This window comes from Cygnus olor, chromosome 10, assembly GCF_009769625.2.
Source record: "Cygnus olor isolate bCygOlo1 chromosome 10, bCygOlo1.pri.v2, whole genome shotgun sequence".
Lineage (NCBI taxonomy): Eukaryota > Metazoa > Chordata > Aves > Anseriformes > Anatidae > Cygnus > Cygnus olor.
The window spans coordinates 20,405,795-20,433,219 of NC_049178.1; the positions used below are offsets into that span (position 1 = coordinate 20,405,795).

At 46.5% G+C, this 27,425-nt stretch overlaps 1 protein-coding gene across 1 annotated transcript; it reads left to right on the forward strand.

The window, feature by feature from the left end:
* The first annotated feature begins 7,694 nt into the window (after positions 1 to 7,694).
* LRRN1 (leucine rich repeat neuronal 1) lies at positions 7,695 to 26,510 on the forward strand. The gene is made up of 2 exons (XM_040568606.1): positions 7,695 to 7,906; positions 20,723 to 26,510. The coding sequence occupies exon 2, from the start codon at positions 20,955 to 20,957 to the stop codon at positions 23,103 to 23,105; it is 2,151 nt and encodes a 716-aa protein (XP_040424540.1). The 5' UTR covers positions 7,695 to 7,906; positions 20,723 to 20,954; the 3' UTR covers positions 23,106 to 26,510.
* Positions 26,511 to 27,425: the final 915 nt, after the last annotated feature.

The following is a 27,425-nucleotide window of genomic DNA, read 5'->3' on the forward strand; positions in this document are numbered from 1 at the left end:
AAATCCCGTCAGTGCGACTCCCTCACTTGTCAGAGGGCAGGAGAGAAACGGGGGGGTTCTGATCTTCTCCCGGTGTAACTCAAAGCACTGAGGGGTGCTCAATTTAAGATGCCCTGCAAACTGAGGTGACCAAGGAGACGGGGGGTCTCCCAGGCTCCGTCCCACCTGGTGGCAGCGGGACTCACCTGGGGAGAAACCACTGCCATCATTGCCTGTGCCGGTGTCCCACAGACGCCGCTGCCAGCCCACCTTTACACGGGTCCTTTCACCTGTAAGCCACACATCGCAATTCTTAAGGGTCCCCCTTCCCCAGACACCGCACCCTGCAATGCCTTGCTCTCACGACAGCCACGCTCGTCCTTGCAGCACCACCAGCCCCAGACAGGGCCACGGCCCGCCGACGTCCCGTCCCCCGGCCCCTTCGCGCAGCAAGGGGACGTCGCTGGGTGACGACATTGGCACTGCAGGCAGGAGAGCGCTTCCACGGGGAGGGCAGGGAAGCAGTTACGCACCTGCAATGTCCAGACGCCCTCCGGACATTCGGGCTCAACTCTACTGTCTGAGCATGTTCCCCATGCTTATGCAGGGAAAAAATAACGCGGGAATCAAAAGGAAGGGCTCGGGGTCGGGCGCTGCGCAGGGAGCAGCACAGCTCCCTTTACCCCGGTACCCCGAGCGGTACCCGCTCAGCAGGAGCCAGCCCGGCCCGCAGCTCTGCCTGCTGCAGTTGCATTAATCACTGATACCAAGGGAGCTCATACAGAGAGGTTAGCCCAAAGACGTGTAGTGCTCCGCCAAGTATCGATACGCTATTTTTATTTATGTAGGACACACGGCACGAACATTGACATTTGGAGCGTGTTCGGGGCGTTAGCACAGAAGGATTTCTGCCTGCTTAGCACTACATACCACGCGTCTGTCCTACGCCGTGCCAGCTTCCCCTGCCGCTGGATTTTCACAGTGGTAGGAAATAACGGGGATAAAGGGATTAAAAAGCAATGATTTTCTGTAAAGCCTTATAGGACGTCTGCTATGATCTCAGCTTACTTGCCTCATCTACACCAGTAAAACACTATCATAGCAGACAGATTTATGGATTAAATGCAGACAAGTGTGTAAAATAAATATTTTGCTCATAGCTTCTACACCCTTTAAAATATTCTCTGTGATTGTAATAGCTTCTGAAGTCGCTTTCCAGTGGGGTGAACTACAGTTCACAAGTTGGGATCAGGGAGCTCCTTCTGGCTTCAGCGCGATGCAAAGGTCGCGGCTGAAGCGCGGCGTTTAGCAACGCCCAGTAATTGTGTCCAGGTCTCAGACACGCCACGCTTTGTCGCAGCTGCCACTTAAGGTCAAACTGAATTTAAATTATATTTATCTTAGCATTAGCAGAGCTGCAGTTCAGGCTAAGCCGTGTGAAATACAGCTCTCAGGCTCTGTACTCGCACCCCGTCGGTCACCCCGGGACCCACCTCCCCGAGGCTCTGGCTGTCGGCGCGCTCCAGAGCGCAGCTTGTGGTGTGGGAATGGCGCGAGGCACGCAGCCTGGCCGGGCCTCGCTCCTTCCTACAGCCCTCCTGAGCAGCTTTTCCATCGCCATGCGACCGCAGCACCTTTGCCCACGCCCTCCCAGGAGCGCTCTTCATTTATACGTGCAAGAAACGTGAGCGACCTTCCCCACGGCACCTCCAAACCACAGCCTGCCTTCGCGGGAAGCTGCACCTCCACGACTGACTGCATTTTGTCAACAAAACTCAAACAAAACGCAGCGTGTCTACACGTGTCCGGCCTTCCTCCTGAGGAAGGAAGGAAGAACTGCAAATTCCTATACGACATTTCTCCTTCTGAGCAGTAAGAGCCAGTGAGAGCCGTTCTCCTGGCCACCCAGCACCCCGCGGCTCGCTGCTCCGAGGGCCAGCTGAGGCCAGCCTCACGGAGCCCGGCTGTGCCCGGCCTCCAGCAGGGAGGCTCCTGGCCGAATACGGAGAGTCGTGCCTTGTGCCAGGAGATGCAGAGGAAAGCTTTCATGGCTGGTCCTCCATTAGCACGTGACGGGAATCCAGTGGAAACGGGATTCGCGCTCTGCGTGTTGCCACTTTTACCCGTGGAGTAAATACAAATGCCAGGCTCGCAATTAAACTCCCCAATTTTCTTTAAGGCGCTCTGGCTTTCTAAGAAGCTTTGGGGGGGGGCTCCCAGCAAAATGATGAAATGAGCTTCGAGTCCCTCCTCATGAAACATTCACACAGCAGTTCATCTGGGAAAAGATACATCAACCGAAAGGAAAAAGCTTCACAATTAATAATACATTAGAGAAGTGAGATGGAATCGTGTGCGAAGTGACTGACCTGCTTTAAAAACACTGCCTGGTGTCGTTCTAGCTCCTCGTTATAGAACCGCCTACACAAAGCCACCCAGAGGTACGCGCCTGCCCGAGAAAGGAAGGGGGAGCCCCAAGAACCGGTGCCATTGAGGAGCTGGTTTATTTCCTCGGAAAAATGTAATTGCAACCAGCAGGTAAAATGATGCCTCCAGGTCAAAACAAAGACCTTAATTCTCGGGTTGTGTGTGCCAGCGCCATGGTGACTGGTGCAATCGCTGCTCCCACGGAGCCGGGGTTTGTGGTCCCCCCCACGTGACTGCAGACACACTTTTGCACCTGCAATCACTTACACCATTTGTGCACGCAATTATTATATCTGCATGCGTAATTGGGAGTGCATTATGCAAATCACCAGTTATGGATGTAATTGGTCATTGGCTTACCCAGTTGCTCACTGGCAATTTGCATGTGCAGCTCTGGTACGTTTCAGAACAACTCCAGCACGCTCGTGCCATTTTGAAAATAAATGCACAGCATCTAAAAAAGCAGGTGAAAAGAAAACCTAGCGGTGTTTCACCTTGCGAACAAGAAGTGCCAGCTGAGTGAAGAAACCTGTTGGCACAGGACGCAAATTGCAATGCCTCCTTCTCTACTTAACTCACAGACGAGTCCTCAGCAATAATCACCTCCCTCCCAAAAATGCCAGCTAACCGGGGCTATTTTTACAGACTTACTTCAATCTCACACGGGCTAGGAGCTATTACTGCTGGATCACAGGGCAACAGATCCTCACCTGCCCGGTAGCAAGTCCCTTTTCTTTTATAATTATACTCCTTTGTAGGAAGACGTGTTAGGGTCCAACAGCATAGTTCGGGGTAATGGATTACGCATACACTCAGGAAGTTAAGCAGCTTAATGCTAGGATGTCTGCTGCAGAGAAAAAACGCAGTGACACGCACGGCAGGTCGCCGAGAGCCGGATTGTTTTGTTATTGTCCAAAGTGCGCTGCCTAGACCCTTCAAATGGTTTAAAGACCCGGTGCCCACCACACACCGCACAGACACAAACCGCGCCCCGGAGCTGCCGGCACAGAGGTGCTCGTGCAAGGGGCAGTGAACACGGTGAGGGCAGCAAACATCCCTCACTTTACCCCACTTCTGGAGGTGGACCAGGAAAGCTGCTCAAGGTGATGTGCAGAGAGTGGAAGAAGAAGGGGATGAAGCCAAAAGGCATGGAGAGGGAGAAGGTTAGAAGGAGGCAATCGAAATGGACAACGCTCAGCCCAAGTGGTGGAAATCTCCTTTTTTCCCGTGATCATTTTTAAGGCCACTTGGGCAGGAGTGTTGGGGAGGAGTACCCAGTTTTTATTTCTTTTAATTCCCATCTCAACGTCATTATCATTACAACATTTTAAATGTTGTGAAAACTGTCTAGAAATGAAGACATCAGACTGCAAGATTTTAGTGGCTGCTGTTTTGTTTCCTTTTTGCTTGCCGTATAGGTTTTAGGTCCATTGGGTTTATGCCTTTTAAGCTTTTCTAGGCAATCAGAAGAAATCAAACCTTTTTTTTTTTAAAAAAAATGAAGCAGGCATTTCTTTGCACAGTGTCATTCTAGAAGCATGAATTTTAAAACAACACGAACTACCAGTCGTTATCCTACAAAACCATGACGTTTTGCAGCACTCCCCAAAATTCTCCCAGCGGCACCACAGAACAAACCTCTGGGGTCAAAGACGGGGATTAGGATTTAGCTCCTAACGAGCAGCCCTCGAACAGGACAAACTCCACAGGACCCCGTGCTGAAGCTTGGCATGCAGCTTGTGCTGTTACAGGATAATTGCGCCCGGTGCCAGCGGCTCCGGGGGGGGCGGTGAGGTGTCCCCCGTGGGTCCCCAAGGCCACGCTCCTGTCCCTTCCCCGGGCAGGAGGTGAGGCCGGTGCCAGCTGTCCCGGAGGGGAGCCTCACCAAGGCAGGGATGCTGCAGCCATCCCCGCCTGCCTGGCAGCTTGAAGGCGTAAGCTGCGGTGTAAAAGTTTATTTGTGATCATTTCGCACTCTTGGCAGAGACGGGGGCCTGTTGTGCGTGTAATTTAAAACGGCAGAAGCCTGGAACAGCGACAGCGTCGCCTGCAACGACAGGCAAGTGCTCAGCTGCTCATGAAATCAAATATGGAAAGCGCTTGTCCTGTCCTAGCAAGCCGCTCGCAAGCCTTCGCTTCTCTTCTGGGGTTGTGCGTACAGAAGGGTTCGGCAGCACTCCCCAACACCCAGGCAAGCCTCCTTGTCAATGGCACTGCCAGCGTGCGCGGCACACAGGGCACGAGCCATTCCCCCAGACACGCATCCTTGTTAAAAGGCTGGGAGGAACACGGCCGCGTTGGGGCTGGGTGTGGGGCAAAAGCCATTGCTGTGAGAAGCTGCGTGATGGCGTGCAGCTAACGCGGCACGCAGGGACAGATCTACACAGAAAGGGAAAATACATTCCCTGCCCCGAAACAGAAGAGAACTGAAACAACTCACAACACAACACAGGGTATTTCCCCAGAAGCACCAGCCATGACAGTACTTCTGCGCCAGTAACACAGGAGAGACGGGCGAAGCCACAGCCGGACTGCGGGGAACACAGCGCTGCGGGAGGCGACGCGGCTTCCTGGGGACGTTTATGAGTTCCTCCGAAAATTCAATTTCCTTGCACATGAAAAACTTCACTCTTAATGTTACCCAAATGACCTTTTGGGCTTTCAGAAAAAAATAAATCGTTGCCTTGAGAGGAAATCTAGGGCATTAATTAAAGACCACATTTGCTACACATTTAACTTATTTTTAAACTCATTTTAAGTCTTCCTCACTATAAATTGTTTAACTGGTTTTGAGGTAATTTCCTGGGAAGGTACCACGGCAGCATTTCCAGCAGCTCCAGGAGAGGCATCGAGGGCAGCTTGCCTGGACAGCACCGCCTTGCCACCCAGCCAGCTCTGCCAGCAGGACCACGGCGGGGAGGGTCCGAGGGTGAAACCCTCCCAGTTAGTTGCCGGCTGCCTGCTTTGTTGGGGGTTTTGTCAATGGAAGCGTTCGGGCTGCTGAGGTGTGCAGAATTCCCATTACCTTACGTTAATAAAGCGCATGTGGGGCGAGGCAATAGAACGCCCTCCTGCCACGGTCGTCCTCCAGCTAGCTAAATGCATAACAAAAAGAAATAAGAAATAGAGATTTAAGGGCATGAAGAAAAGCTGGCTTGCATAATGCCACTAAAGCATCAGTTGGCCTCTGGCATCGAGCCCCCCTGAAACTCTGTCTAGCCCAGAACTGCCGAGAACCAAGCGTGGTTTCAGGCAGGAGATGCTCTGCATGGCTGTGGACACATGGCTTGGCGTGACCCTGCTCTGCCCTGCGTGGCCGAGGGCAAACCCAGGGACCGGGGCCTCTGCACACCGAGGGCAGCCACGGAAAAGGAGGCACAGAAAAGTACGGGTTGGTAATTCCATACTGAGACAACCGAAACAGGAGACAAAACAGAAGAACACGCGTGAATGGGAAGTGAACCCATCCAAGGGCTTACAGGGACAGCTTGGAGCCTTGAATGCCAGGCTCCAACCACTCCTGGAGTTGACGCGGTATCCCATTTTTCTCCTAGCTAATTCATCCGTCTCTTACTCAAGCAGCCACAGAGGATGCATGAATGTGATTTCAGTAAGTAACACCGCTTCACTTACCTACAGGAAAGCGTTCCCTATCCCTCAGTGCCTCGACTGGAAACGGGCTGCGCTGAGCCCCGGGGCGCCGGGAGCTGCTGCCGCACAAGTCACCGCTCCGGCAGCGCTGCGCGGCCATGACCCCGTGGGTGAAGGTTTCCTTCCCCGCAGAGGGCAGAAATTCAGACGTGACGCTTGTTGGCAACATTTTAACCCACAGAGGCCAGCACAGTACGCGCCACTTCGGCATTGCACCTTCAACCCGTGTGCCACGTTTAGTGAGGGTGGTAAAACAGTTAAAGCAGGGATGGGAGGGGAGGCGGGGGTTACCTGGCAGCCCTCCCCAGCTGCTAAGGACAGCGGCACTTCTCTTGTTAGGGCAGCCCAGGCAGCCTGCAGTTGGCCTACCTGGGCACCACATCTTCTGCAGCTCGTAAAGAACTTCCAACGCAGCCAGAAAGGGAACGAGAATGTTGTGACCTTCCTGCAGCAGCTGTTCACTCCGAGACCTACCGATGAATTAATTAGCACCAGGAGCCCACACCGAGGGGAGAAAGCCGCGCTCACCCAGCTGCAACTACAGGAGAGCACCTGGCTGTAACCGTGTTAACAGGGGAGGCTGGGGCTGTAGGAAAAAAAATGAGGTCAACTGCGGTTGTTTGGCTTTCCTGAGAGCTCCTTCAGAAGTAACTGCAGAAACCCAGCACACACGGACAGACAGACAGACAGAGGGTGCCGGCGCCAGCAGCGCGCCCTGGCAGCCGAGGGCTGCAGTGGGCACTTTGGGGCCCGTCGCACCCCGCAGAGCTGCCCGCTCAGCAGAGCCGACCCTCCCGGTGCCCCCGCTCCGTCTGGCGTTGCTGCGGCCCGCCTGCAGCGCTGCGTGCGGCTCTGGCTGCGCGATCCCAGAGGGACGTGAAGGTCCCTGAGAGCGTCCGGAGGAGGGCGGAAATTCTGGAGGAAGGCAGAAGGCCTGTCCTGCGCGGAGAGGCTGCGGGCACGCGGGCTGCCTCCTCGGGAGAAGGGAAGGCCACGAGGCAAGCCCCTCGCCCCCGCACCTCCTGAGGAGGGGGAACAGGGGCAGGAGCCGGCCAGGACAGGTGGGGAAGGGCACAAAGCTGCACGGGGGGAGGCTCAGGCTGGACATCGGGCAAAATTTCTTTACTGGAGGGTAGAGCAGGCTTCGTAGCGAGGCAGCCGATACCCGATGTGTGTGACGGTGTTCTAGGGGCACTCGGACAACGCCCCTAACACGGCGCTTTAACGGTCAGTTCTCCCTGAGGTGGCCGGGCAGGGGGAGGCTATGGCCCCTGAAGGCCCCTTCCCATTTCAGCGTCCTGTCCTACAGGCCCGTACAGACGGGGTCAGGGCCCCGCTGAGGCTGGAGGCGCCCCGAGGGGCCCCTGTCCCCCCCCCAGCCCCAGCGGGGTGCCCGGGTGCGGCCTCCCCTCAGCCCCCCCTCAGGGAGGGCGAGCACAGAAAGGGACGGGGCCCGAACACGGGGGGGGCGGGATCTGAACAGAGGGGGGCGTGGCTGGAAGAGTGGGGGCGTGTCTGGGAGGGAGGGGGGCGTGGCCGTGAGGAAGAAGGGCGTGGCTGTGAGCAGAGAGGGGCGTGGTTGAACGGCAAAGCGGGCGTGCCCAAGCATCGCCCCGCCCCTCTCAGGCTGCTCAGCCAATGGTGGCGCAGCGCGTCATGTGACCGCCGGCCCCTACCCAGGTGCGCGCCGGCGGCGGCGGCACAGTGCGGGCGGCGGCGGCGGGCAGCGGGCGGCTTCGGGGGGTCCCCGCTCACCGGCGGCAGCGCCGCCTCCTCCTCCTGCAGCCCTCGGCCGCTTCCCCCGCCGCTGCATGGAGCGGCTGCGCGGGCAGCGCCACGCCGGCCGCCGGTAAGTGCCGGTGCGGCACCGGGAGGGGACGGACGGAGGGGTGGAAGGGGGGACGCGGGGATGCACCGGGAGCGCTGCGACCCCCGCGGGGATGCGCCGGGAGCGCGGCGGCCCCGTACGGGGCCGCCGCGCTCCCGGCGCATCCCCGCGGGGCAAAGTTTTTTTTTTTCCTATTTTTTTTTCCTATTTTTTATTTTTTTTTTCCCCCCGCTGATTTGCATGCGAATGGGAGCGTATCCCGGCAGATGTCTCGCCTCGCCCATTCAGCCGCAGGGGGGTTGAAAAGGCGAGGAGGCTCGGGTGCAACAATAGCCCCTCAGAGCCCGGCATAAAGGCGCAGTGTGAGCGGGGCCGCCCTCCCCAGGCCGGGCTCCTCCGGGGCCGCTCGTCCCTGCGGCGCTGCGCACCTGGTCCTGAGCCGCCGGGGCGCGCCCGGCCCCCGGGTGTCCCGGCAGCCTCGGGCAGACCCCAAAACCGTCGCCGGTTATGGGAGAAAACCGGTATTTCTATCAGCTCCCATAGCTCATAGCGCTAACGAGCCTTTAGCCTTTTAACTATGAAATTCTCACCGTTATTTTTTAATTAACGGGGCTGTGTTCCTGCTGGGAGCACCCAAACTTGGCAGCAAGAAAGTTCGGCTCGGGTCTGCGCAGCGGGGCCCCGGGTGCCAGAGGTGCCTCGGCCCCGGCTCGGGGAAAAGGTGGCCACGTAAATATTCACCCAGCAAAGCCTTCCTCGCCCTGCCGCAATTAATAACCAGGTGCCCGGGCACCTGACGAGACGCTGGGGACGGATGCTGGCTGCCCCCGAGACGTGCGACGCCGCTTCTGGGCGGCACGCGAGGGAGGTGATGCTGCAGCCTTTGTTCGACTTCGCCCCGGTATCGCAGCCCTGCAGAAGCCAAGGAAAACTTTTGCTAATCGGCGTGCCGTATTCCTGCTGCATCCGTCTGCCAGCAGGCTGCTGCCGCCAAGGCAGCCGGCAGCTAGGAGGGAGCGCTTGGTTTTGGTAGGGATGCTGGAAGCACCTTGAGTGAATCACGGCCCCGCCAAGCAGCGCGGGTACTGCAGCTCGCCGGGGTCGGGAGCTGCCGAAAATGCAGTTTGTTTGTGGTGTTGAGTCCACTGAATTTCTCTTGTAGTTGATGGTGGCCTTGATGTTAGGGGTGATATCAATTCCAGGTTAATTTAAACAAGCATTTTTGAATTAAAAAAAAAAATATCCTATACGAATTGTTATGGAGCTTTTATTTCTGTTAAAGGTATCAATGAGTAAAGAAAGGGTTTTTCACTTCGGTGGGCAGGTTAGAGCTTTGAGCCAGGTTATACCTGTCTGTTTTGGCACTGCTGCTTTCCCAGGTGAAGCCTGGACCCCGGCTGGGCTTTGTGTCGGGCCCAGGCTAAGATCAGGCAGCAGAAAAAGACCAAACCAAAGAAAAAAGTTAAGTGCCATTTAAAAACAATAAAGATGAAAATGCTGTTAACAACCAGTGCCCTTCTGTAAACTAGCAAAGTAGCAAGATGATGGAAATGTTCACTGGAGAGCCCAACACTTTCAGAAATAAAAATCACGCTTTTCCTGTGGACTTTATATCTACAGAGATGACTGTTCTTTGGAGCCCTGATTAATATAAATGAGTTGTAATTTTCTGGCCAAGCCATCCTAGTTCACATATATTATTCCATTGGCAGACATGTGGTCTCCACAGCTGTCCCCTCATTTGTGTATGAAATGGAAACACTGGTGGCATTTGTAGGTTACCATAGCTACACGAACAATACACGTGTGATACTTCATCCCTCCAAGCTCAAGATTTTTTTCTGGCAGACATTTTGTAGACATAGAACCAAAGGAAACCTACATAAAGTTTTTGGAAGCGCGTAAATCCATTCGCCCCTTATCTCACAGCTCGTGGTGAGCCCACGTTTCGGGCTGACGACAGCGAATTCTCCTCTTTGCCCAGCTGGGAATGCCGTCCTGCAGGAGGAGGTTAGGCAATTAGTGGGGTCAGGCCTTAAGTGCTGTGGCAGACAAAAGGTACGTTTCTCCTACAACCAACCTGTAGCATAGCAAGGGCTGGACAGAAGCCGGTGGTGGGCTCCAGCGGGTCCCTCCTGGGGAGCAGCGGGCCCAGGTGGGTGCCAGCCGCCTGGTGGAACAATGTTCCCGTTCTCATCTTCGCCTACAGCTAACACGTACCTTGTTAGGTGAAGGAGATGGGTGAGAGTAAAGGAAAACACGAGGCTGGCTTAGAAACGGCTTTTGTCAGTATGTGATCAAACCAGTAACTAATCTTGCTTCCCTAAGAGCGAGTGCTTAAACTCTGAGAAGAGAGAGCAGAGGGCTACTTTGATAGGAAACAGCCTGCTGAGCATGCACTTGAATTAGCCTGATTTCCTAGTTTCTTTTCTTGCAGCTGAGAATATTTAAGCCCTCCACTAATGGACTTCATGAGGCCAGTAACAGGACATGCCTCCAGACAGTTCTAGGAGGCACCTAGATGAAAGTTCCTCCCAACTACATCCTCTTATTCATTGCTCCTTAAAACCCTGCAACTTTATTTAAATTTTGTTTTCCAATTTGGATGTCATCTTTCATTTTTATCCATGTGGCACTGAAGAAAAATACTGGATTGGCCTATTTTGTGTTGGCCTAATTCTCTTCCTCTTAAAGACAGCAGAAGTCTTTAGCATCAACAGGAAGAGAATTAGTGTCTGCTCCTAAATTGTACTGCAAAAGGTTAAATGTTCTTGTAACTTCACCTTCTAAGTCAGAAGATATTAATTTGGTGATATAAGCCAGCCTTTTCTTGACCTTCCAGTTGACTGAATTCCCAAAACAATGGGAATAATTTCTACTTGGCGTACAGTTTCTAAAGATCAAGTACGCAAGATGGGGTAGATACCTGATTTGTTTGGGTTTTGTTTATTTTTACTATGATTATTGCGCAGAGACAAGGCAAAGCACATGTAAATAAATTTTGAAATACTTAAAAGGGTGCTGTACCGAGAATGCACGAAAGTTCTCTAAGTACCACAGAGAAACAGAAACAGCTCTGCTTTTCTTTGGCAGGATGATCTTGCTACATAATTGTCACAAAGTGTTGACCTCGAGTCCTTTGTAGTACTGCAGGACAGGATTTTCCCTGGCCACTTCACAAACTGAAGTGGCCCATTTGATACTGGAGGCAAAGAGTACTTACATGTTTTATTTAGGAATTTCAGAGACTGTCAGCATCTCATTTCCAGGTATTTAACTTAAACTCTGGTGACTGCAGCATTTCTGCACCTGTTGACTGTGATTAGGGCAGGAATCCCAGCCTTTTTTTTTTTGGCAGCCAAGCCTCCCTCGAGGCAAAGGGCAGCGCGTGCTTCTGGCCGATGCAGTGCTTGGCTCGGTCCCGCGGTGGGGACAGCCCTCACCACGTCCTGCCGTGTCCCGTGGGGCGAGGGGTGGGCGCAGGCAGTTGCATGGGGAGGGCCTTTCCTGCCCCAAGGGAGCAAAGCCCTGGCAGGGCAGGTTGGGCTCCTCGCCCCGTGATGCCCCAGCAGAGAGACTTGGGCAGGATCTGCCCACCAGTGACCACCGGCAGGAGGTCCCAAAGGGGCCCAGGCAGTGCCCCTGTACGTCCCCCTTCGGAGACCGCCTGCTCCACTTCAAGGCAAACGTTCCTCTTCTGTTTCTGGAGTTCAGGATGTAGAACGGAATCACAGAAGGGTTTGGGATGGAAGGGACCTTAAAGACCACCTACTTCCAACCCCCTGCCCTGGGCAGGGACACTTCCACTAAACTGGTTTGATCAAAGCCCCATCCAGCCTGGCCTTGAGCACCCACATTGTACGCTCCTCCAAGTCTCTTTTTATAACTACTTTTGCGCAGTCAACGTAGCTTGAAAGTCATTAGCAGAATACAATCTTAGGAGTCTATCGTTACGTACAACTAGCTTCCCACGGAACTCCGTGCGAACTGGCGACCGAAGCAGCACAGCTCGCGCAGCACAGCTCGCGCCGCACAGCGTAGCGGCGGGTCCAGAACACCCCCGGGCAGCCACGACTCTTACACTTGCTTATGGCCTGGTCCTTCTGGACAAAGCTCTGTTTTCCTGTATTTTTCACGGATTGGTCCACAACATGGCGAAGAATCAAAGATGAAGTAACTACTGATAAGCAAATGTCATTTGGGACAATTACTGAGTTTGTCCAAAATTTGGTAGACTAGCAGTTAAAAAAAAAAAAAAATCAGAGCTCGGATTGTCTTTTTTGTAATGTAGAGATGTTTGTCATTGTTATAATGAATTCTGCATATTCTCTTTTTTCATGCATCATTTCATTTATTTGATTAAACAAGTCCAAAAATACCTAGCAAATGCATACCTTGCTAATGTGCTGCATATAATTACTGGGATGCAGATGAGCTACTGATTGGCCTTGCTAAATTTTTAAATTACAAATGATCCATCACTCTAACAGAAATAGAGTAAATATTGACAGTTACAGAGATCCACCACTCACAATAGACACTGCAGTGAATTGTAAATGCATTACAAAAATAACTTCTATTACCTTATAGATGAACAACAGTTAAGCGAAGTAGCTGGAAAAGAAAAAAGACCTTCGGAGCAGGTCTTCACAATTAATTCACCGTAGTATGAGGCACTGAGCAAAAACAGATGGATGTTCTTTATAAATTAGTTGGCAAGTATGTTTTCCTTTCACTTTTTGTACCTTCAAAGTGAAAAAAGTCCAGTATATAAAAATTAAACATTACTGCATCTGGATAAATCGCCTTAATTAGGTTAAGATTTATCTATAAAGGTTCGATAACTTAAACTTTTGAGAGAAGTAACTTCTCCTGTTTTCTGCAACGTGCAGCAGTTTTGCAGGCAGTTATGAAATAAACCCATCTGTGGAAGAACTGCTGACTTGGCAATGACAAGACTGAGGACTAAAGCTAACGGAACAATTTATAGGTCTATTCTTAAACATACAAATATATTATTCATATATATCCATCTCGTGAACTCCTCAAAGCAAGAATCATGATCTGATCTCTGCATAAAACAAAGTCTCAAAACGTAGGTGATAGTTCAGAACAAAAGAAATAGCTAAATACAGGCTATTAACATTTTGTCCAGTCTCGGTTGACTGAGACGTGGCTTTCCGATGGCGTGGTCGATGACCTGCTCTACGCTTCAAGCAATACTTTTTTTAACACTTGTGGAATGAAATAATGATGGAAAACGCATGCCCCGTAAAATGTGTATTTTCTCACTACAGCATAACTGATGTTATCAGTCGTGAACGGAGGAAGTAGGAGGCCCTCAGAAAAATGAGAAAACTTGATGTAGAAACCCACTGAAAAGCGCAGCAAGGGTTGCTGGCAGTGGCAGGAGAGGGTCATTTAATACGGCTGTCTGACTGGAGAGAAAATAACTTTTTTCATAGATGAGAGTAAAATCTTACCTCAGACTACTACCAAAACAAATCTATGAGCACTTAATGGAATTACTTCTATCCCATCTCAACTTGGTTGAGTTCCAAACCTTTGTCTTGGTGCTAACAGCCTCTATGTTAGATCTCTCAGCACCTCCCATGATAAATCTAGTTATGTTGTTACTGGTCTGTTCTCAGTCTTGAGTGAACAATAAGGGGTCTCCGTATCAGGCAATTTGATAGATGGTTTTATTAGCAATTATATGTAAATATAGCTCAGAAGTAAAGAATTTGATCTTGCAAGCACATAACTCCTGGAAAAAATCAATAGAAGTCTATTTTATTCTAGGGGCTGATGTCTGTTAAGCACACTACACGTATAATATGAGTAGATATAGATGTAGACTAATAATAAAATATAGATTAATACTTAATCACTTATAATTGAAAACTAAATACATAGTGCAGCCACGGGAAACAGAATTACCAAAGTAGCAACAAGGACCAGCAAAAGGAACTGACTCTCTTGTTTTTTCTTGCTTGAGGATGCAGGACTGTATATGGCTTGGTTATTCTGTACACACACGCATGCACACATACATACAGTTTTCATAATAAGTCTTATGCATTTCCTACAGCCAGCGCTGTTATATGTTAGTTTTAAAAATACGTACTTAGATACTGATGCAATTCAGATTTTATTTATCGACTCCCATTTCTAGCAAAATGTTTTCTGGCATCACGTACTGTAGTAACAACTGCTTACAGGCTGGGGTCTTCCCGTCTGCGGGGTTCCCAAATGACTCATAAAGCTGGAGTTTGATCTAGAACTGGGTAGGAAGTAAAGTAATCACGCTGCCAGAAAGCCAGTCAACAAAAAGAGGGGAAGAGGATTTTCTGTTGCTTGGTGAAAATACCGTGGAGTTCTGGCATCCATATTTCTCGTGATTAAAAATATTTCTTATGTGCTCCTTATTTTATCATTATTAACACTTCACTAGCAAAGCTGCCTCGCCTCTCAGAGTAGTCAAAAAAACAAACCAGAAATTCTACTCCAAAACCCGGCCCCATCTCTTAATTCCCCTGTTCTTCTTTTAGAGCTAATTGGGGTTTGTTTTGGTGGTTGTTGGTTTTGGTTGTTGAAATTTTGATTTGGACTGTACTGGCTTTGATAGTCCCTGCCTCCTAGTACCCGAGATGCCCCAGTACCCGGGAAGCAGGTAGGTAGCCCCACGAGTAACAAGCCGTTCGGATCCTTCCACTCGGATCGGAGATTTGGAGCGTGCCAAGACCGAATTCTGCCCTTTTCTGTTCCTTAATTAGAAGACTCAGTCATATTTCTCTAATATTTGTCTTCTTTCATTCTTTAGCCAGCAGAAACACTAAACGCAAAAAATAGTTGGAACAGGTCTTCCAAAATTAGTTATGCTCCGTAAATTTTTGACACTCTACAACCTAAAACCAATTAGGTTTAAATTCTCCCTAGCATTTAAAATATACAGAGGGATATGAATACATTACAGCAAGTGCAGTTGGAAATGAACAAATCTCCATAGCGCTTTGTCCCTCATCAAGCCTGGTATCTTTGAGCTCTGTTGGCAAGTAAACGTTCAGGTGCGCTCACGGGTAGCAGAGAGATTTGCCATCTCTGTGAAGCCACCCCAACCGCTCAGCACCTCTCAGGGTGAGGGCAGGATTGGGGCAGGCTCCTTGCTCCTTCGGTCGCTCCGGGTACTTGGCTTTGCAGTGCAAAGAGCAACAAGGAAAGTCTCGTGGTGTTGGCTTTTAACCCAGCAGTGGAAATTATGTGGTTGGTAGTCAGGAAAGCCAATCTGCTGAAATAATTTGATCTGGTAAATACGTAGAACGAGGCTGATAACCAGGGACATGGTTCTTCTCCAGTGAATGAAATAAAAGCTTTACTACTGCCTTCGTATTGAATACGAGCAGACCCTGTGTGGGAGGAGATGAAAACTAGAGGCACGGGCAATAAAAGAACAGCCTACATTTTCTCAAGATTTATCTATTTTCCTATGAAGATAAACATAGCAAGAAATTAGATAGCAAGTTGAGTTTCCGGTGCAAGAATATTACTACTGAACAAACATATCTTGCTTTTCAAGGCTTTTAAATGCTTCTATGAGTTTCTCTTTCCTGAAGAACAAACAAACAGACTATACAATTTGACAACCCATTGTTTGGAAGCACTTATTATTTCTGGTGTTTCTAATGTGACTTATTAGTGGTAATTTGCAAGAGGTTTTCACACAGATGACAGGAGCAGGGTTGCAATTCCATGGCTGATTTGATGGGCCATCAGAATACAGTAACTGTACTCTCTGCAACGTATCCGTCTCCCTGTACTCAGGATCAGTATATGAATGAAAAGAATCTCTCTCTCCTACAAATTTACTTCAATATTTTAATGATAAACATTGTATCATATGCAAGTCTTAAAAATAAGCCCACAATAAATTACAAATTTTAAAGATGTCAGATTTAATATGTTGTTTCTGCAGTGCAAGTATTATGAAGAGGATGCTCTTTGCATTTCTTCTTTGGAGATGACTAGTATTTTTCAAAAGAGCACAGATAAAGCATGCTGAGGTTGTCTGCTGAAATACAGCAAACCGCTTTCTCATCAGAGCTTTCCCTGCTTCCCCAGAGCTTTCCCTAAAATTAAACACTGACTTTATTTTGATGGAATGTGTGAACAGACAAAAAAGAGAAAGATACAATTTTAAAAGCAAGGCATTACTTGCAGGAAAAAAAAATAACACAACAAAACCTTAAATATTACAAATCCCTGAAGATGTGTTTTGAAGCTTTCAAACCATTATTACATGTTCTATAATCCCTTGTTTATGTCTCTGCTTTTAATAACAAACTCCGATTTTCAGATTCTGGTATACTTTTTTAACCGACTTACACCATTCTAGCTTGACTTTCCTGTGTTTTATACAATTCCATCTTGTAAGTATCTCATTTCCTGATGACATCTGAGACTTTAAAAACTTTAATATAAAAGGCTTGCTCTTAGACACGATTCCTCAATGTTTTTCTAGATAGACAGGACTGTACTCGTAAATTTGATTCTTGGGAGAGGAGCTCTTTCAGCAGGTTAGCTGTAAATGTCCCCGCCATTAACCCCAAGTCCAGCCTCCTTCTGTAGGGTGTACACAAGGTCACTGACGCTCTTGACTGGAGTAAGACCCGATGATGGTAACCCAGCGCTCCAGACAACGTTCTGTGTTGGGCTTACTGCATAACCGCTTAGTGGGTGCACGTACCCGTACGTAGGAGCTTCACTGGCAGCGAGGAGGGGAAACAAGGCAGCTGCACGGGTCGTTAACAGAACAGCACAACGGACGGGTTTCCAAAAGGCTACCTGGGTTTCCAAAAGGCTGCCTACGTTACTTAGGTTCAACACACGAGAATGGCACTGTGGAGAAGCGGGGAGGTGCTGTGGATCAGTACGTGCTTCTGGCTCACAGCAAGCGCAAAATAAATTGCTTGTCTTAGCCTGAGGTAGTTTTCTTCCCGTATGTGATCCCTTAGACTTTTACCCAAGCATGTTTAGCATATATGGCTGCCAACTAAGATCTGTGCTGATGCTACCCGCAATATAAAAGGAACTCTGCAAGAATGAGCCACTTGACTATGAAGAGGGTAAAGTTCTTCTGTGGCGGTATTGCTGTTTCAGGACAGACATCCAACCATCCCCCTGCAAACTATATTTCTTTTTTTCAGCAGTTTTTAATATTGACCACTAATACAGCTGCCACGGAAGTGACAATGCTTTGTCTTCCTGCAACCAAGAAAAAATATTTAACATCAATTTCTGTAGCTGGGAAGTTAACTATGAACACTTTTGTGAACAGTTTCTTTCAGGAGTGTTTCTCCATGGTATCCCTTTACTGCACTGTGGACTGAACCCTGCTATTTTTTGGATCTCCTGAACACCCGGACAACCTCTAGCAGCCACCAGCAGGGCTGGGGGCTGCCAGCACACACCTCTTCCCACCAGGCAGTAAATCTGAAACGAAGGACCTTCTGCTCCAGAACCAATGCCCCCCATTTCCCTACCAATATGACTTCTTTGGCCAAACAAATCCTCAATATTAAGCAGTTCGCAGAACCTAGCTAGAAAGGGAAGCTATGCACAGACTGGTATTTGGATTCTCCCCACTGCGTTTCCAAGAAGGAAGGCGCAGGAATGATGCTCGCTTTTTCTGTCTGCAAGAAACATGAACAAGCTGATAGCCCAGCGAGCAGCTGTGGATGATTTGGAAATCAACGAGGCTGATTTCAGTGGGAGTTGGGAACACTCACGCTTTCCCAGGAGCCATGCCTGGTCCATCCACCTTGCCTTCGTGATTATTCCTTAGTGGTTATTTTGAACCACACACCGTCAGAGACTTTGTTTTCATAGCTCGGTTGTCCTCTAGCTCACCCACCAAATAAATGAGATTTCCTACATACGCATCGTGTCTAGTTTTCATTTGGAAAGTTGTGATTATAATTCTGATCTTGGGAACGGAGAGGAACCTAACATTCACGAGCCATACTCCCCCAGCCAAAGCCATCGTGCTCCTTAGATCCCTCGGGCATTGCAGTGAGACAGGAGCACCCCCAGGCACCCGCTGTGCCGCGGAGCCCTGGAAGCCGGGACCTCGGGGGGCGAAGGGGCGGCTGCCAGCACCCTCGGCAGCGAGCTGACGGCTGTTCTCGCACACGGGAGGGTCAAGACGGTCACACACAGCATATATAAGCCACAGCACAAAAGCAGTCGTTGCTATTTAGTTACATCTAAAACTCGTAGTGCACTTTTTCACTGATTAGTGCCGAATTTTTAGTTTCCCAGAGCGATGGATGGGGCTTTACAGCACAAGCAGCAGGTACAGCAGAAGTCCATGATGTGGCTTTTCCCTTATGCTGCGGCCTCTTGACCGTCATCCACAAAGCACAGCATTAAAAGGGACCGGGGCATGTGGAGCTGAGCAGAATTTACTTTTTGATTGCACTGCCTTTTCATTTATAGCCTCATCCATGCTGCCCTGGGCTGGAGGAGATTGGAGACAATAATGTGCAGGTCATTTCTAAAGAATGTTTTCCAGTTAAAGAGAATTAAATCCACTGGCAGTAGAAAATAACTAGAGAAGAGAAATGTCACTGGTAACTTGTAAAATCGTACGTCTGCAGTGATCAAAACCCCAAAAGTCTGTTCAGTGAAACCAGAAATGCCTTCGTACCACGGAGGAACAATAAATGCAATGTGCAAGTAAGAGGATATAAATATTCAACAAAGAAAGGTTCGAATTAATTTATTTTTTTTTAAATGTGGATCTGTTCCCACATCTTAAAAGCAGCTTTGAAATCTTTTTCGGGCAGTTTCATTTTTAAAGTATTACATGAGTCTTGTAACTACAGCAGAGTTAAATCAGCGCTAACGCATCAGTAGGACTAGAGCTTTAGGAGGCACGGGCTGCTTTCTGCTCATCTACCTACAACAAAGCGATAGGACAGGCTTTGAAGGAACGCGTGTTTGGAGCAGTATCACCTCCTGGAGTGGTAGCTGCAGGGTAACTGTAGCCAGAATGACTCAGTTTACATCAGCTTCCTCATCGCTCTACAGTAATAATAGATATTCCTACTTTTACAGTGTTGATAGGATTATTTTTTAAATGCAGTTAATGTCTTACTCAATTTTTGGATCGGTTGGAAGTTATTTGATAAGGAACGCTCGTTCTACATTTGCCTTTCCCCCCCTCCAATGTAGTCTTCTCATCTCTCATTGAAATCTTAGATTTTCTGTCTGATAACTAACTCAACAGGGTCAAATGCTTTCCAGCTAACATTCCTGCTTCCCTTCCTCCAGCTTACGTCCACAGAACAAGTAACAGCATGCCAACAGAAAAATGCTCTTTGGTGTGTACTGCTTATAGTATATAATAATCTGAAATTAATATGGTGTCATTACTTAATATGCTGACCAGATTTTAGAATAAAATTGTATTATAAATGTCGTGCCTGTCACCATTATCTAGATGACGAACTATTTTTAAAAGTTGTATTTAGTTCTATTATTTTATATAGCAGTGTCTTTTGTTTGCTTTGATTAGGTTCTGATTTTTAATAAAAGCTATTTCTTTATTTCTACTATTAGTCCAACCGTTCTACATACTCTCAGATATAGCACAATTTGATTATTTCAGTTACAAAAAAAAAAAGGAAAAAAAAGCCAAAACCTCATCTGGAACAATCAACTGCAGTCACTATAGCACGAGATACAGAGCGTCACCTCAAATTTTGAGAGGTCTGATTTATAAATCATTATTCAGATTTGTTGCATGCCTTGCTCAGGTATCCTTTGTATTTAATTCAACCACCACCACGATCACCAGGGGGAGAAAAACGGTTCATCCAGCATCACCGAAAGCAACGCACGCTTCTGAGCTGGAAGTTAAGCGGTGGTTGCATTTAACAATGCAGACATCGCACTGCATCGTTGCACATACAGAAGAAAAGCTCATAATTGTATCCATGCTTTTTACAGCCCAAGAAAGAGACAGGTTTGCATACAACAAAGTGTTTCTTGCAGTTTACTTTTTCCACAAAGAATGACAGGGATTTTATCAAGAGCTTAGTCGTCTCCTTGAATACATGCTTGGACTCACAACAGGTTTTCTGATGTACACTGGACACCATCGGGTTAATTTAAACATGCTCTTTGATGAGCAACTTCAGGCTAAAAGAGATACGAATCATGTGGTTTATACAATGCATTGGAATTGGGGTAAATAATCCACACATGACACACATTGCAGTACGAGCAGCTAAAATAAGGGCAGTACATTCATTTAATTATATTTAGTGTTACTGTTTGGTGCTTAGCTGGATTAAGTCTAAACTGTTATCTGGAACTGATTCGATTAACTTTGATGAATTTTGGCAAAGTTCTTATGCATTTGGTTTGAAACTTATAAAACAACATCTTCCTATCCCGTAAGACATTGGGATTGCGATGGCAGCCTGAACTATAACTGGGATCACGTTCTGAACGCTCGTTTGGGACCTACCCGTACCCACAGCCATATCCTAGACCCTTAGCACTTCCCAAGCCGTTCAAACAAATACTGCATAGTAAAACTGAAAGATATCTGAAAGTTTCATTTTCAGACGGTTACATGTATTGTTATATTCACTTGAGAACCATCAGAGTTCCAAAACCTACACACTTTACTAACTACAAATTTTCCTAAGAGATCTAATGTTAATTTACTTAAAACTGTCTTCAGATACTTCTCTTTAAAGGATGAAGAAATCAAAGAATATATGAAGTGTATATGAGATGAGCATAACGTATATCCTTATCTGTTTTCAGGAACATCTTCAAGCACCGATTTGCAGAAGATCCTGGAACACAGAGGAGCAGCTGAGAGTCTTCAGACCATTTCTTGTCTTCTCTAATCTTAGAAAATTGTCTTTCATCTTCTGGATGACCAAGCCTTTCACCCTAAATTTTAAGCTTTACATTTTCTTCCTGACAACAAATTACACGCTCAATTTCTTGTTATTTTAAGGGGCTGGAGAGCTGAACTCACTAGCTGACCAGCATGGCTAAGATTAGATTGCTTTTAACTGTTTGCCAGTTGGTGCTAGAATTGTTAATGAATTCACTAACTGAGTCTTCCGTACAGAGTAATGAATGTCCACAGCTTTGTGTATGTGAAATCAGGCCATGGTTTACACCACAGTCAACGTACAGGGAAGCCACAACAGTTGACTGCAATGACCTTCGTTTAACAAAAATCCCCAGCAATCTTTCCAGTGACACTCAAGTCCTTCTGTTACAAAGCAACAATATCGCAAAGACCACAGATGAACTCCAACAGTTGTTTAATTTAACAGAATTAGATTTTTCACAAAATAACTTCACGAGTATCAAAGACGTGGGGCTCTCAAATCTTACTCAGCTAACGACATTGCACCTGGAGGAAAACCAGATAACGGAGATGACTGACTACTGCTTGCAAGACCTTTGCAATCTTCAGGAATTATATATAAATCATAATCAGATCAGCAGCATTTCTGCAAATGCATTCTCTGGCCTGAAGAATCTTTTAAGACTACATCTCAACTCCAACAAATTAAAGGTTATTGACAGCCGTTGGTTTGATTCTACTCCTAACTTAGAGATTCTGATGATCGGAGAAAATCCAGTGATTGGAATACTAGATATGAACTTTAAACCACTCTCCAATTTAAGGAGTCTGGTTTTGGCAGGTATGTATCTCACAGACATCCCTGGCAATGCCTTGGTAGGCTTGGATAGTCTTGAAAGCCTTTCCTTCTATGACAACAAATTGGTAAAAGTCCCTCAGCTGGCACTTGAGAAGGTTCCCAATCTAAAATTTCTGGATCTCAACAAAAACCCAATTCATAAAATTCAAGAAGGTGATTTTAAAAACATGCTCAGATTGAAAGAGCTTGGAATCAATAATATGGGAGAACTCGTTTCTGTTGATAGGTACGCGCTGGACAACCTGCCTGAACTTACAAAGCTTGAAGCCACCAACAACCCAAAGCTGTCTTACATACATCGTTTGGCATTTCGCAACGTTCCTGCCCTGGAGAGCCTGATGCTGAACAACAATGCCTTGAATGCCGTCTACCAAAAAACAGTGGAATCCCTCCCAAACCTGCGTGAGATCAGTATCCACAGTAACCCGCTCAGGTGTGACTGTGTCATCCACTGGATCAACTCAAACAAAACCAACATCCGTTTCATGGAACCTCTATCCATGTTTTGCGCGATGCCTCCCGAGTACAGAGGACAGCAGGTGAAGGAGGTGCTAATACAGGATTCAAACGAACAATGTCTTCCCATGATCTCTCATGAGACCTTTCCAAATCACTTAAACTTGGACATCGGCATGACGGTGTTTTTAGATTGTCGGGCCATGGCAGAACCCGAGCCAGAAATTTACTGGGTCACTCCTCTCGGAAATAAAGTAACTGTTGAAAGTCTCTCCGACAAATACAAGCTGAGTAGCGAAGGTACCTTGGAAATCTCTAACATTCAGATCGAAGACTCGGGGAGGTACACTTGTGTTGCTCAAAACATAGAAGGAGCTGACACGAGGGTCGCTACTATCCGGGTGAACGGAACGCTTCTGGATGGTACCCAGGTTCTGAAAATCTATGTCAAGCAAGCCGAATCGCATTCCATTTTAGTTTCTTGGAAGGTTAACTCCAATGTCATGACTTCCAATTTAAAATGGTCATCAGCTACTATGAAGATTGACAACCCTCACATTACATACACTGCTCGGGTCCCCGTTGATGTACACGAATATAACCTCACGCATTTACAACCATCTACAGATTATGAAGTGTGCCTAACTGTGTCAAACATCCATCAACAAACACAGAAGTCCTGCGTTAATGTTACAACAAAAAATGCAGCTTTTGCGCTAGATATTTCAGATCAAGAAACCAGCACTGCTCTTGCAGCAGTAATGGGATCAATGTTTGCCGTTATTAGTCTTGCCTCCATTTCTGTTTACATTGCAAAAAGATTTAAGAGAAAAAACTACCACCATTCCTTGAAAAAATATATGCAAAAGACCTCTTCAATCCCGCTGAATGAGCTCTATCCTCCACTTATTAATCTCTGGGAAGGTGACAGTGAAAAGGACAAGGATGGTTCTGCAGAGACCAAGCCAACCCAAGTCGACACATCCAGAAGCTATTACATGTGGTAACTCAGAGGATATTTTGCTTCTGGTAGTAAGGAGCACAAAGACTTTTTTGCTTTATTCTGCAAAAACGAGAAGTTGAAGACTTTTGTATTTTTGACTTTGCTAGCTTGTGGCAGAGTGGTGAGGACAGGTGGATATTTCAGATTTTTTTAGTATAGCGTATCGCAATTGTTTGACACAAATGGCAGCTTCACCTAGCTCCCAGTTTGTTTTTTTTTCCTCCTTTTTTTAGTTATTGTGCTAAACTTAATGCTGTTCTAACTACAGTGCTGAATAAAATTAACGAGAGGCTGGGGTTACCCTGTGATGCAAAAGTAGCACAACCCCATTCCTTTGAAGCCATCAGTAGAGTACAGTATCTTGCAAAGCTAACATACAGTTTTGAAACTGCATTGAACTAGTTTTGTAACATTGGTCTGAGGACTCAACACGAGAAAAGGAGACCCTGAATGATGTTAGTCGACTGTACTGTAATGTTGTATCAACTGATTTGAATGTTTTTGACTTTGAACAATGAATTATATTTTCATTTTCTTTTTGTAGTTGTTGAAAAGGCTTAGGTAAAGCTAACAGGCAATAGAAAACGTACATCCAGTTTTTTTAGTGTAACAGACTAAATGTTAATTGTTCTCTTATTCTTTTTATTATATTTAGTAGACACTTTTGAAGAATACTAGAGTTTTGTTGTGCTTAAGCCACCAACACATGGTGTTTAATGAAGACGGAGCTATAATAAATTTAGTTTTGTTCTGATTTTTTATTTTAGAAGTCACAATAATGTATTGGTTTTAGATGTCACTAGTTTGACTGGTGAACATGTTTTGACATAAAATATATCCAAAATGTTATATAAAAATATTGTGGTTTTCTCTTGATGGAATTACATTTCAACAAAGTTGCAGGGATTTTTTTTTTTTTTTTTTTTTACACATTTTTTTAATATCAGTGTTTTCTCTGCACCGGATGCAAAATATTGAAAATAATTTAATTTAATTAGAAATATATATATATCAGTATGGCTTTTAGACTGTAACATGCAGAATCAAAACTGTTTGGCATAAGGCACACAGCAAAAGATTCACTGCGAAAAGAAAAAGTTTCCTTTTTGTATATTCTTCTCTTTGTATTTTGAGCTAAGACACAAACGAAGCTGACATTTAGCTGTCATGATCAGTTAGAAAAAAAAAACAACTCACTGCTACCAAGCTGAAATAAAACAGTTGAATTCTGGCATACACATAAAAAAAAAAAGTGAACTGGATTAATGTTCTTTCAAAAGCAGAAATTAAGATAGCTAAAACTATCAAAACAGTAAGAGTTTGGGTCCAATATGGAATTGGATTTGTTACAGGCTTAAAATTAACCAGTACTCTTAGTATTTTACTGAATTAGTACGTTAAAAGTGGAAAGCCTCCAAAAGCAGTGGTGTTTGTGTGCAAGCACTGGGTATAATATAAACGCATAATTTGCGGTTGAACCTACAGAAGCTTTGTACTTTGTCTTTTCTGAATCCACTCAAGTTCTCAGCAGGGACTGCACACGAGTCACAAGCAGGGTGGGTTTCTGGTGAAGCATATGGTTATGGTTACACTAGATACTTAATCAGCAAGCACAGAATTTTCTACACTTTATGATCACTGTCAGCGTGCAACCTTTTAAATGTTTTTATGTACCAAATAGGTTTGTGGTGAGTAAAAGTTAATTGTTAAAATAATGGATGTGCCTGGATCTTGGGGTTGAAGTTTTTTAACTCACTAACTTATTGAAAAAAAGGAAGAAAAAAGAAAAAAGACAATTATAGAGCTCCCCCAAAAATTTCAAATAGCTTCAAACTTCTTCCTCCTCTACAGCCAACTGTCTAAAAGTGAGACAAGTTATCAGCATAGTTTACTAATACAGTGCTTTGGTGCAAAAACTCCAGTATGCATCTCAGATACATGCCTTGTTGATCTTGCATTTCAATGTAAAGCTGAGTGAAGGTATTAATTATGCATTTAAATCAAGTACTTCTGCTATACACAATATTTTGTATGTTCATGAGATCTCAAATTTTTAATCACATGATAGTTGTATGTTGGGATCAGGTGGGTGTCTTTTGGTCATGGAGAAGTAGCATGCTGGAAACATTTATTGTCACCTTCTCCTGTACTTATTTTTCATGTTAATGGAAATTCTCCTCTTGCCTTCTCCTCCAGAAAAGCTTAAGAGCAATAATTACCATCTTGTCTATATGCTATTCTCACCTTAAAACTGCCTCTATTATTATAACGGTGATGATGAATTAAAACTGAGATCTCTTTTGCAGTGAAGGTTCACTCTACTTTTTCCAGAGAAAAGACAGTGAGGATGAGGTTGACAGCAAAATTATGGCTTCCAACTTGCGTGACATCATAAAGTTCTCTTTAGAAAGTAATTACTGAACAGGTATCAGGTGCTGCAGAGCAAGCCCCTTTCTCCACCACCTTCCTGCAGCACTTGTGCAGCTATGCCATAAATACTCGGTAACAAGATCACGCGAACCCCTCGGCGCTCCACCCGAGCCCTACATTGAACTGGCGGAGGACGGTCCTACGCTGCCTCCCTCTCCCCACCCGCTCCCCATCCTCCATCACACACAGCTCTGAGATCTGCTCGCCTTCAGACGCGCTCAGACCAACCGGTCCCTGCCAGCGCAGACACCACGCCGAGCCCCGTTGTGTGTGTCTGGACAGGTCGGTCTCACCCGGGTATGTTCTGCAGTTTCGGCAGCTTCAGAGAGGGAACGGCTGGCAGGGACACGAGGCCGTGGAGCAGGATGAAGGAGCAACTCACCACTTTGATCAGCAACCAACCACCAGCAGCTGGGGGTACAGGAAGTAGAGCAACGTTTAATACGTTCCTTTCCACTGGGGAAATTATGTGCCTGTTGTTCCCTGCAGACCTATTTGGCAGATCTATGTCATTTGTTATCATTACAGAGTGATGCTGTTAAAGAACAGCAAGAGGAAACGGCTTTATGACAGTCATACCCTTCTCCTGGATGTGCTGATCTGTAATGTTCCAGGGTAGCTGCTGTAGCTGGGACTCTGGCAGAGAGCTGCGGGTTACCTGAGAACAGCTGAACAGCCAGAACCCCCTAGTTAATGCTGCATATTCTGCACATACAGCCACCAGTGATAAGTATTTTCAGCCTTGTAATCTGTCCCCTTGGAGCTCTGTACAGTCCTCCTGGAAATTTAAAATTCTGCTAATAAAAGAAAAAATAAAATAGTGGGTAAGAGATTAATGACATGTGGCATATAATCTTAGCAAATAACCTTCAACCTTGTCCTAACAATTTTGTGCTTGCAGTTCATTGTAAGCAAAAATAAAAATACTCTGTTTGCCTAATTGCCTTCAAAATGTATTTGCATCTACCATTTGCTCTAGCCAAAAACACCCCCAGTTTGCTCCAAAGCAGAGAGTGAGCCTGGCTGCTTTAAAAACCGCATGGGAAAAAGCCATTGTTATCTTTCATTTGGCTAACAGTTTAGAAATGAGTAAGAGTAGATATTTCATACCCAACTAAACTTTTGCAGCGTTACTTCCACTTGATCACCCAGTAATGAAATCTCTCTGTCCCCTGAAGAGTAAGTAGCTCAGTCAAGTGTGGTATTCAGTGCTCTAGCTACACGCATTTTGCATTTCCTCACCTAAATCAGAACCTCCTCTTGGACTGAGGGGATATTTTCACCTATGGACCCAGGCTCATACTGGAGATGGTCATAGATTACAGAGCAGATATACTGATGCTTTTTGAAAGCTATGCTCTGCCCTCCAACCCCACCTCCTCAACACATACTGTTACTAAAAGAAGGTTACAAAGAGAAAAGGCCAACAGTTTGGACCACTGGTTTCACCTCAGGTAGATCTGAATAATCCCAGCTACACCCTGTAATCCTCAATTTCTTTGATAAACAGTAGAAAACGTGCTAGACGTGCTGGAACTAGAAAAAGGTCAGCATATCTGAGATGCAGTGAGAAGTACATAAACTTGCCCTATGACAAGCCTGGACATAAATGATAAAAAGGGGCCTCTGAGTTCTGCCAAGGAAAACTAATCGGGCAACTCCTTTCACTTTGTGCTGGCAACCTCAAAAACAAGACTGAGGACAAACCACCATGCAAAGAAATTCCCAAGATTAAGTGCGATAAGCAGCTGGGGGCTGCTTCTGCAACATCTCCTCCACTGCAGAGACACCCAGTATGGGAACGGGACATTTTGGGGGCAGATGTCCCTAATCATCTCACCATCCTGCAACTCAACGTGACGGACCTGAATCCTACCCAAGGGCTCCGACAGAC

Coding starts and splice junctions, on each gene's coding strand:
- LRRN1 (XM_040568606.1), top strand. CDS start 20,955: ATGGCTAAGATTAGATTGCTTTTAACTGTTTGCCAGTTGGTGCTAGAA.